At 35.3% G+C, this 11,212-nt stretch overlaps 3 protein-coding genes across 6 annotated transcripts in view; all 3 read right to left on the reverse strand.

The window, feature by feature from the left end:
* Nucleotides 1-884, reverse strand: part of LOC111446536 — a 5,382-nt gene extending 4,498 nt beyond the window's left edge. Inside the window, exons 1-2 of one of the 4 annotated variants that reach the window (XR_002711089.1) lie at nucleotides 735-884; nucleotides 584-663 (exon numbers count right to left, since the gene is read on the reverse strand). Coding sequence is in view for 2 of the 4 variants with exons in the window: in XM_023085383.1 (XP_022941151.1) it covers nucleotides 735-814 (80 nt within the window). In the remaining 2 variants the exon portion in view is untranslated. Of the gene's footprint in view, nucleotides 1-583 lie in introns of all 4 variants that reach the window. The other 3 variants (XR_002711088.1, XM_023085383.1, XM_023085382.1) reach the window with 3 other exon arrangements.
* A 2,732-nt stretch (nucleotides 885-3,616) lies between these two features.
* On the reverse strand, nucleotides 3,617-4,797 carry LOC111446535 (transcription factor MYB36-like). Its single transcript, XM_023085381.1, has 3 exons — nucleotides 4,571-4,797; nucleotides 4,341-4,470; nucleotides 3,617-4,261 (listed from the first exon to the last, which is right to left on the reverse strand). Exons 1-3 carry the CDS (start codon nucleotides 4,704-4,706, stop codon nucleotides 3,703-3,705), a joined length of 825 nt encoding a protein of 274 aa, XP_022941149.1. The 5' UTR covers nucleotides 4,707-4,797; the 3' UTR covers nucleotides 3,617-3,702.
* Nucleotides 4,798-8,255: 3,458 nt separating this feature from the next.
* LOC111446534 (homeobox protein knotted-1-like 2) lies at nucleotides 8,256-11,206 on the reverse strand. The gene is made up of 5 exons (XM_023085380.1): nucleotides 10,753-11,206; nucleotides 10,552-10,674; nucleotides 10,302-10,437; nucleotides 8,885-9,138; nucleotides 8,256-8,806 (listed from the first exon to the last, which is right to left on the reverse strand). The coding sequence occupies exons 1-5, from the start codon at nucleotides 11,140-11,142 to the stop codon at nucleotides 8,603-8,605; spliced, it is 1,107 nt and encodes a 368-aa protein (XP_022941148.1). The 5' UTR covers nucleotides 11,143-11,206; the 3' UTR covers nucleotides 8,256-8,602.
* Nucleotides 11,207-11,212: the final 6 nt, after the last annotated feature.

Consider the following 11,212-nt stretch of genomic DNA (forward strand, 5'->3'; position numbering starts at 1 on the left):
CATCGATTGGTCCAGATTAAAAAAAAAAAAAAAAAAAAGTGCTCAATAGTATGATAATAAACACAGATCCATCCATATTCCAACAGGTATGGAAGAGATAGAATGCATTCATCAATCATACGAAAACGTGAACCGAATATTTAGAAAGCAAATGAACAATGGAGGATTCGTCACCGATTAGTCCAGATGAAGAAAAAATTGCTCAATAGTAGAATAATAAGAACAGATCCATCCATATTCTAACAGGAACAGAAGAGATAGAATGCATTCATCAATCGTACGAAAACGTTAACCGAATATTTAGAAAGCAATGAATAATGGAGGATTCGTCACCGATTAGTCCAGATTAAAAAAAAAAAGTGCTCAATAGTAGACTAATAAGAACAGATCCATCCGTATTCTAACAGGAATAGAAGAGATAGAATGCATTCATCAATCATACGAAAACGTTAACCGATTATTTCGAAAGCAATGAATAATGGAGGATTCGTCACCGATTAGTCCAGATTAAAAAGAAAAGTGCTCCAAAGTATATCCTCCGGTTCTCGAAAGCAACTAAGCATACCAATAGAGTAAGACTCACACGAAAGTAGTAGCCACTGTGACCAGAGATACAAATAATCCACGCTTCTTATTCTCCGATTCTTGTAAGCGTGTATAAACCTTACGGCGAAAGTAGTGGCCTGAGCGGCGCCGATGAAATCAAACCAAATGTAAAAGCACTCCAAAGTTACCTCCAATTCGGTGCTTGAAAGCGTCCATCTACAGATGAACACTTGTTATCCTTCCGCCAATCGCAATCGTCGCTCCTCATTTTTCACCCAAACCGTTAAGTTCTCACTCCAGAGTCTAGAGCGCCATTATTCCTTCCATTAATTCCCGCCTTCTTTAATTTATAGTCGGGGGAGCTCTGGCGGATGGCGATTTTGTATTTAGGAACGGAAACGCGACCGGCACGTGGCAGCGATCGTGTATGCTCGCGCACATAGAATCTCATGAAACTTGCGTACGTGTCAAATTCGAAAAGCTCACCAGAAAAGAATTTATCGCGTTGGAGAAAGGAGATTTATCAATGCATCGTGATTGACTACACGACATGTCGGTTTAATGGCTCAGACTCTATTGGGCCAATGAAAGCCCATGGACCATAGTAACGATCCATTTGATGAACTGAATTCTGGGAAAGAATATTGAAAATATATATTAAAGCTAACAATTTCACATGCAAAATTCAAATTTTAATATTACATTGTAATATTTTAATAATTAAAAAAAAAATTAGGAGACCAGTAATATAATTCCGTCTCCACCACATTTATCGAAAAAAATGTTTCCAACTTCCTAACTCATTCTCGGTGGAGAATCCCCTTTCTACTTGGGGTGGGTCCCTACGGGGCCCCAACCCCACGCAAACTATGACGCTGATACATAATACCTAGCTAGCCTGCATTGCCTCTCAGTGCAATGTCGGGCTCACAAGATCGGATTATGACTGAATAGTTGTGTTTTTCATCTATGAAAGAGCTCTGCTCATTGGGTTGATCTCTTTGTCTTGACAACTTTCTCCAGAGCCACAAAGTTGTCATTCATTTTGCCGTTAGTCGTTATCGCCTCTGTTGGATGAAAGTCCTACATCGGCTAATTTAGGGAATGACCATGGAGAATACTATCTCCATTGGTATGAGGTCTTTTGGGGAAGCTCAAAGCAAAGTCATGAGAGCTTATGTTTCAAGTGGACAATATCATATCATTATAGAGAGTCATGTTCATCTAACCTGACATAAGAGTAATGTCCTAAACTTAGTCGTGCCAATAGATTGGTAAATCCTCAAATGTCGAACAAAGGACTCCAAAAGAAAAGAAGTCAACCCTCCTCGAAGGCATAGTAAAAAATGACTAAGACTCCAAAGGAGTCGAGTGTCGATTAAGGGAAGACGTACTTTGTTCGAGGGGAGGTATCAGATGATGAAAGTCCCACGTCGACTAATTTAGGGAATGATCATGGGTTTACAATCTAATAATACCCATTGGTATAAGGCATTTTGGGAAGCCCAAAGTAAAGCTACGAGAGCTTATGCTCAAAGTGGGAAGGCATAGTAAAAAATGACCAAGACTCCAAGGGAGTCGAACCTCGATTAAGGGAATGTATACTTTGTTTGAGGAGAGGTGTTGGATGATGAAAGTCTCACGTCGACTAATTTAGAGAATCATCATGGATTTATAATCTAATAATACCGGTTGGTATAAGGCTTTTTGGAAAGTCCAAAGCAAAGCTACGAGAGCTTATGTTCAAAGTGGACAATATTATACCATTGTGGAGAGTCTCAAACTTTCCTCCCTTCAATAACAAAAATTACTAAAGATAAATAAAAAATCTTTATTGAAACTGCAAAACTTTGCATGATAAAAATTAAACCCGCAGTAATGCTAATATAAAATCACCATTTAGAGTCCCAAAAAAAAGCTTATAAATTCCAAGCATGCCTCATCACCCCTTGGAGGGTTAAATAACTAAACCAGCCAAATCAAAAAATAAAATAAAATAAAATAAAATAAAAAATCAGATAATAGATAAGTTATAATAATAATAATAATAATACATAAAAAAAATTCTGACAAGTGATTAAATTTAGCCCCCCATGAATTAAACAGAATTTCCCCTCCTCGGAAACAGTGGAAATTTGCAGTAAAAATGAGGAAGCCAGACCCTCGAATCCAGTGGTTTTTCAGGACAAAATCTTGAAGACGATCACGTAGCCAAAGAATAACATGCGTGAAGCGTCGTCGTTTGGCTCTTGGCGGTGCTTAAGGCTAATCTAAACATCTTATTAATTAATAAATTAAATTATTTATGATCAGCGCTTCAGCTTTGAGCCTTGGACGCTTCCTGTTTGGTCGTTTAGCTGCTGTGCTTGTTCTTCCCACAGGATATTCTTTTACGACAGCGTTTCAGAACCAAATTCTTCTTTATTCACTTGCTTTTCTGTGTTTCTGAATTTTAGGCTGCAGTTATCATGTGTCAAACCACTACCCCTTTTATTCCTTCTAAAACCCTCCTTAATTCATGTATTTTTTTGGACTCTTAACCATTAAATAAAAAACTAACGGTAACAATTTAGTCCGAGTTATTTATCCATGGAATTGTTCATATTTTTTAAATTAATACTCAGAATTTAAATTTATAAAAAACCTATTTTCTTAATCTCGATTATTTTTTGTATTCACCGTCAAATTTAAGAAATTACAATAGTAAAAACCTTATCGACAATAACATGACTCAATTGACATAAATTATGTACAATTGAGTGAATAAGAGATAAATTTATTGTGCGACAAATTTTATCTCGGATTGAACTTTCAACAGGTAAATGAAGTCAAATTTGTCGAGCTTTTACTTTATAATAATGAATAATTATATATATAAATTAATTATTTATATGATTAATATAATTACACATATGGTCATTAGATATATTATTTCTCTTCTAATTTTCCAAAATTAATTAAAATCAAATACTCGCTATGTGATGAACAAAACATATGAAATCTCAACTATATAATTAAAAAAAAAAAGTAACGATAACATAAAGTCTAAAACCTTTTAAGGTTTTACTTCTACAGCAAGAATCGAATCGAATCGAATTAGGTTATAATCATAATGTACAGATTGAGATAATTTTGATTTTTGGTAATCTCACTAAACTATTGTTTTTGCTGCCCTAAAACAGAAGAACCCATCATCAAATCATGAGCCATTGAAGGATATAAAGGAGCAGAAATCAAAGAACTCATTTCCCCCCAATCCAACTCGTTCATCAAGCCATTACCATTATCAAACGACGCCGTATTGCTATACACGACCTTCTCCAATTCACCTACGTGGCGGCTTGGGATTGGTAGACCCGGGACCCCGTCTGTTCCAAATTGGAAACGGTCTGTTCTGCTCAAATCGCCGCCGGGGGTGTGACCGAAGAGTTGCTGAGAATTAGAAGCGAATTGAAGCGATTGGTAATTTGCGCACGGCGGCGGCGGCGGCGGGGAATTGAGCGCCGATGTTAACTCCGGCAAGAAAGGCGATTGGTTATTACAAAGATGGTTGTCAAAAGCAATAGCCATGGAATTTCCAATTTCGGATTTGATTTTTCTTCCTCTTCTCACCAGTTGTTGCTTGCCAAATAGTTTCTTCTTCAACCTCGTGTTCCAATAGTTCTTTATATCATTATCCGTTCTTCCCGGTAATTGAGCTGCAATAATCGACCACCTATATCGATACATTGAATTTAATTAATTTTAATTTTTATTAAAAAAAAAAAATCACAACTTTATTAAAATTAAATTACCTGCTTCCAATGCTAATATAAAGGCTACAAATTATTCTATCTTCTTCTTCTGAGAAATCCCCATGTTTGATATTCGGACGAAGGTAGTTCAACCATCGGAGTCGGCAGCTTTTCCCACATCGCTTAAGACCTAATCCAATCCAAAGAAAATCATATCGATTTCAATTTAATTTCAAACTAATTAAAAAAAAAAAAATTTAAGTTGATGGGTTATGATAAATTTGCGTTACCAATTTTTTGAGGTAGGGCGATCCAGTTTCCTCCGGTACTATGCTGCTCGATATAGGATTTGAGTTTTGCGTCTTCCTCGGGCGACCACGGGCCCTTCTTCACGTTGGCTTTATCACAGCAAGGAGCTCTTCCCATGGCCTTTGTTTGGAAAGGAGTGTTCAAAGTACAGAAATTATGAGAGGGAAAGGGGAAAGAGAGAGGGTTATAATAGTATTAAGGGAGGGAAATTCATGTGCGTGATGAAAAAGCCATCGGATTTGTAATTTTTTTATAAAAAAGACAATAAAAAAGACAGGATTTTCTTCTTGTCTGTTTTTGCCTAGAATCAATAGGATAATTATAATATATATTATATATATATTGGGCTGTCCCTCTTTACGTTGAGCTGTTTTTTCGTTGGTTCGCAGGGTCATGCATACCATATAACTTTTACGTATTTGTAATTTATCAAAAATTTCCATAGTTTATTAAATTTGGGTATCAATAATTATCTACAAGGTATATGATATGATGAAATGAATCTTAGTTTTTGTCCTTGAAAGTACCATATATTCAAAATCAAATTTACAATAAAGTTTAATTTTTCTCCTCCGTGTTGGTTGATGAAAATCCCACATTCACTGATTTAGAGGATGATCATGAGTTTATAAGCGAGGAATCCCCAATGGAATGAGACCTTTTAGGGAAGCTCAAAGCAAAATCATGAGAACTTATGCTTAGAGTGGACAATATTATACCATTGCGAAAAGTTGGGCTCATCTAACAACCCACTTAAAAAAAAAAACTCTAAGAACTTTAGGTTCTATTTGTGAATTTGTAGGCCATATTAAATGGTTTATTGTTATTGTAAGATACATGCACCTGAATACCCTACCATTTTATTCCATGTATTCAACCCGACAAAATGAATGTGTCCTTGAAATCAACCCCAAAAAGTAAGACTCATTGACTGAGATTATTTGAAAAGGCGACCAAATTTCAAATAATTATATGGAAACGTAATCCATCAATTGAACACATCGTTTTGAATGATAAACACATATGTTTTTATTAGTAATTTAGCTAAACATAATCTTCATTATTGTCTATATATAAATAATTTAATCTTTGTGAGGGATCTCTAAAAAAAATAATAAAATAATAAATAGAGAATTTATATTTCTACTCTTAATATTTTTTCTTATAGATTTTTAAAATATATGTCGGAGTCACAATATGCAAACACAAATCTACCTTGGTTATTAATTTTATAATTATTTTAATAAATATCTAAAGTCTTTGAGGTTGATATTTTTTTTTGTTTTTTTTTTTTTAATTTGATGAATTATTTAGCACTCCAAAATTGAATTATTTTTGGTGGTTGGGGGAATTGAAAGGAATCCCATCAAAAGGATAGCAGGATTAAATGCTATAATTATTTTTTTAAATTCAAGTACATTTTTAATTAGGCACAGCCACTCCTCCAACTGATCGGGTCTGCTTTTCAGTATTAATTATGATGCACAAATCATATCTTAAATATAAAAAAAGTGTAAATGTGATTTAATTCGAATGAGTTTTAGATAAGAGAGTGTTCAATTGGGCCCAATTTAATTGTAAAAAAGCCCAAATGGTTGGGCCTGAATGTCCGAACATTAAATTAAAAATAATAATAATAATAATAATACTCGAGAAGGGTAAAAATTATAATTTTATTAACTTCTATTATTAAGGAGACGAGATACAAATAATTAAGATTAAGAATATTTAAAAAGCCCTAATAAATGATTAGACAGAGAAAATCCTTCCCCTCTAGCATTAGGATCTCCTTAAAAGTCATTTTGTTATTATATTATTTAGTTATTTCAGTTGCCACCTTGTTGGATTTTTTCAATATATATATTCATGATATAGATTTAAAAAAATATATATTTGTTTACATTAAATTATATTTTATTGTAAAATAGTCGACATTATTTGTGATTTAAAATTTAATACACCAATTAAATAGTCGACATTTATGTCAAGGACTTGCAAATATTGAAGAGATGTCCGTAACCTTTGAGCACTACATAATGTATTTTGATATGACTCAAAAGAACCGTGTATCATTCAATACATCAAGAGTGTGCATAATAAATATGTTGGATGACACTGATCTATTTTAGCATTCATATAATCCAACGAACACTATACTTTTGTTTCTGTAATATATGAGGGTTACAACTGACTCTCTTTTACGTATGATTGTGACATTGTCACTTTCACTTTCACGATCCCTTCGAATCTATTATCCATGATGCCAAATCATTTTTGGGCCCCACCTTCAACATCATCCGTTTCACAAATATGACATCGCTTTCTATCCAATCAACATGCTACCGCCAATTACAAGTTTGGTTATTCTCATCTATTTTATAATTTTCATTTAATTAAATTTCTCTTTATTTTTTCTTTCTTTCATTAATCTATTCTCTCAACTTATACAATTAAGTAAGGGAGCGAGGAGTTTATAATTTTCATTTAATTAAATTTCTCTTTATTTTTTCTTTCTTTCATTAATCTATTCTCTCAACTTATATAATTAGGCAAAGAAGCGAAGTTTATAATTTTCATTTAATTAAATTTCTCTTTATTTTTTCTTTCTTTCATTAATCTATTCTCTCAACTTATATAATTAGGCAAAGAAGCGAGGAGTAAATAACGTGATATGGTCACAGAAGAATGTTGGAGCCATGAGATGTCGAATCTTCGTAAGAGCCACAAATTTCCATTTCCCTTTAAGAAGCTTCCTTCCTCTCTGTTTCTCCTTCATTTTCCCTTTATATTTTTCTCTCTCAACTTTACATCTCGAGGGGTTCTTGGTTTGGGGCAGAGAATGGATCATTCTGTGCTATTGCTTGTATTGGAAATGGCCGGTGTAAAGAAGAAGCAGCAGGTTTTGAAGTTTGATGACATTATTATGCCTTCTCTATCGTTGGGGTTGTCGATTGTTGTTGAATCCTCTGACGAGTTCATCCAGCTGAGTTCTTCGGGAAGTCCGGTGTCGTCGTTTTCACCTTCATTGGGGTTTAAGAGGGAGAGAGAAACTCAAAGTCCATTCACATTTTTCGCCCAACTTTGTGGCTTCATCGGATCGTCGATGAGGTTTACTTTTGCTAACCGAACAAAATTTGTACGAAATTCAAGCTTGTTCGGCCACACACATCGCTCGTGTATGCATGTTCAATCATGCACGACACAATCTTGGTTCCCAATAAGGCGACTCATACATCCTGATGTCATCTCATATCACGAAACAACTTGACCATATTGGTTTGCTCGAACACATCCATTGAGAACTAACCTATATGTCGGTCATTTCATTGGGACAGAATCTTCCCTACCAAGTTAGTAAATAAATATATAATACATATATATAATAAATTAGTTTTGTGTCTTAGAACATATATATATAAAAGTGAGGTGAAAATCGAGATCAGAAATTTCTATCAAATCCCTCCTTTATTTTGAAGGGTATTCTTTACTTCATTCGAGCCGGGTCTTCATGGGCTCAAAGGGACATTTCTATATAGATGGCCCCGATCGGGCCGATGACTTGATCTTTAAGTTTTGGATAGGTAAGGCGAGAGATTAAATTATTTAAATATTATAAGTAAAACCTAGCAACCATGTTGGTGAATTCGAAAGAGAGAGAAATAAATAGGAAGTTGAAGTAGCCAAGGCATTAGCATATGCAGCAATCCTGAGGTTCCAAATACAAACTACATAATAGGCTTTAAACAAATAACAAATACACTTCTCTTCTATTATTAATTCCTCGACACTTATCAAACATCAGAATCTTAAATACTACAATAGAACACAAAACATCCTTAAAAAGGAAAAAAAAAAAAAAAACTCCCGTCCTGTGTAACTTTCATAAAACATCAACTACGTCGAGTTATATACCTTCTAACAAAGAAACTTGAAGCATGCAACGTTATTATTTATCAAACTAATTTCTTGGATGATATAAGGGAACTAACCTTCTTGAGTAGCGTGACGGTGGGTCACGGTCCGAGTCGATAATGGCCATCGGTCATGTAATGACCGTCGAGGTAGAGCGCTGCATTGGAAGGATGAAGGCCATCCATCACCATGAACTGCATATCTTCAGAAGGTTTCCAGTGTCTCTTCCTTTGGTTTATGAACCAATTGTTTATTTGCTTTTGATCCAATCCAGTGGATTCAGCCAATGCTACCTTCTCTGTCTCCTGTGAAAAACCCCATCATTTCATTCAAATATAATGAATATGATTGGTTAGGATTAAGGGATAAATGAGGTAACTTACTGAAGGATATGGCCATTTGTAATGCAACTCCCACCAATTAAGAAGCTTCTGTCTTGCATCTTTTGGGAGCTTCCCTTTCTTCTTTTTCTTAGACAGTTCTTGCTTTAGACTGCTCAGGAAACCACTATACTTCCTCAGTAGGTGGTTCTTCAATTCCCTGTCTTCCGCTCGCGGGTCGATCTCCGGTAGCTCGGTTTCTCCCCCGCTATTCTCTTGTTCCTCCTCTGACGATCCGATACCTTCGCACTTCTCATCTGTGAAGAATTCAAGTACGTGATCTTGTTGAAAATGGTTGGGATACCCACGTTGACTAATTGAGGAAATAATCATGAGTTTATAAGCAAGAAATACATATCTATTGGAATGAGAGCTTATGCTCAAAGTGGATAAAATCATATCATTGTGGAGATTCGTGATTCCTAACATAGTATCATAGTCATGCCCTTAATTTAGTTATGTCAATAGAATCCTCAAATGTCGAACAAAGATGTTGTGAGTCTCGAAGTTGTAGTTAAAAGTGACTCGAGTGTCGAACAAAGGGTGTACTTTGTTTGAGAATTCCAGAGGAGACTGTTTATGGGTTCCATAAGCCTTAAAGGAGACTCTATGGTGTACTTTGTTCGAGGGGAGGATGGTTAAGGATTATTAGGAGGGAGTCCCACATTAACTAATTTAGGGAATGAGATCATGGATTTATAAGGAATACATCTCCATTAACACGAGAGCTTACACTCAAAGTGGACAATATCGTACCATTGTGAGTATCGAACTACTAAAAAGTCATTTCAAATCACTCGTTAAGACCTGACTTAGAGTCCCGATACTAAAAACACTTCAAAAGCTCAAGGTGTTTATTGATTAAAATTCAAATATTCTTAATGATTAGGGAAGCAGTAGAAGATGCTTCTCGGTACTTACATATTCAGACCCTAATTAATTAATTAATTAACCAACAAGCAAAATACACACAAAATTGGCTAACTAAGAAATCAGAACATGAAATATTCAACAATTAGCGATTACAAGTTCCAAGAAGAGCATAGAATAAATGAAATATCAAATCCTTCAAAGTTTAATATGACACATTTTACAGATCGTTAATAAATTAAATTAGTAATTTTGTTCCTTTCTGACAGGACCTACCATGGGGTAGCGTTTGATATGAACAGAATCCTATGTTCGATTCAATTTACTTAATTAAGCTTCCATTTTAATCAGTTCAAGTAAATAAAGATAAGTGTAATTAGACAAAAAAAAAACCCAAAAATTGCAGAACCAAACGTGGGCATATGATGATTAGGGTTCCATTAATTAAGGAAAACTACAAAATTTTGCAGAAAGAATAAAAACCCATCTCAGAAAATGGATTTAATTCATACCCTTTTCAGGAAAATTAGAAATTTAGTAGAAAAGTTACCGGAATTGAAGATCCGAACTGGACCATTACAGAGAGAACTGAGCTGAGATTCGATCCTGCGCATGAAATCCATGGCTTCTTGAACTGGCCTTGTAAGTTCCTCTCGGTATTTCACCAACATGTCGTAATAAGCTTCCTATTATTTTTCGAATAAAGGAAAAAACCCTTATATTCTAAAGTAAAATTATTAATTAGCACGAAAAGAACAAAAGTAGAGGCTGTTAGGAGGCTATGGTTGGTTGTCACACACCATGAATTGATCAAGTTCTGGATCCTTCGTGGAATCTCCAGAAACCATGGAAGATCGCTGCCGTGCTTCAAATTCTTGCCGGGCAGCCACCAGCTGCTCCACCACTTGAGGCGGAGCACCCACCTACAAAAACATGGGAATTAAAGGTAGGGGCCCGTTTGAAATTTCATGAAAAATCGATTCTTTTTCTTTTGTTGTTACCTTCTGACATTCCATGTAGGCTTCAAGGAGGCTGGAATATTGTGGATGAGCCATGATTTTGGCTTTTATGGCTTCAACATCAACGCCGCCGTCATCGTCAGGCCGACATGTTGTCGTCGTCGTCGGCGGCGGCGGCGGCGGCTGTCCTAAAGAGTAGTGGAATTTGAGGAGCTGGTGGTGGGAAGTACTGGCTTCTGACTTGACGATCGGGTGCGATTGATCGGCTTGAAAACAATCAGCTCCTTGTTGAAGATGAAACGTGTGAGCAGGCATCTGAGCCGTCGGATTGCTTGATCTTCCATAATTACCAGATGAAGAATTGGCTGATGCATACAAGAAATTGCCTCTCGGATTTGAGTTCTCGTTTAGATGATTATTATAATCCTCCATTGCTCAGTAAAGAAGTAATTTATAGGTTTTTCATCAAAGCCCTAAAAAAAAAAAAAAAAAAAAAAAAAAA

The sequence above is a fragment of the Cucurbita moschata genome, unplaced genomic scaffold (assembly GCF_002738365.1).
Source record: "Cucurbita moschata cultivar Rifu unplaced genomic scaffold, Cmos_1.0 Cmo_Scf00008, whole genome shotgun sequence".
NCBI lineage: Eukaryota > Viridiplantae > Streptophyta > Magnoliopsida > Cucurbitales > Cucurbitaceae > Cucurbita > Cucurbita moschata.

What these genes read in the sequence shown, in the direction of transcription:
- LOC111446535 (XM_023085381.1), bottom strand. Translation starts at nt 4,706, where the DNA reads ATGGGAAGAGCTCCTTGCTGTGATAAAGCCAACGTGAAGAAGGGCCCG. An exon ending in CGCCCTACCTCAAAAAATTG is followed by an intron (nt 4,471 to 4,570) that starts GTAACGCAAATT and finishes GGATTGGATTAG; the next exon opens with GTCTTAAGCGATGTGGGAAA. An exon ending in TATATTAGCATTGGAAGCAG is followed by an intron (nt 4,262 to 4,340) that starts GTAATTTAATTT and finishes GTATCGATATAG; the next exon opens with GTGGTCGATTATTGCAGCTC.
- LOC111446534 (XM_023085380.1), bottom strand. Translation starts at nt 11,142, where the DNA reads ATGGAGGATTATAATAATCATCTAAACGAGAACTCAAATCCGAGAGGC. An exon ending in AGTTCGGATCTTCAATTCCG is followed by an intron (nt 9,139 to 10,301) that starts GTAACTTTTCTA and finishes AATTCTTCACAG; the next exon opens with ATGAGAAGTGCGAAGGTATC. An exon ending in ACAAATGGCCATATCCTTCA is followed by an intron (nt 8,807 to 8,884) that starts GTAAGTTACCTC and finishes GGTTTTTCACAG; the next exon opens with GAGACAGAGAAGGTAGCATT.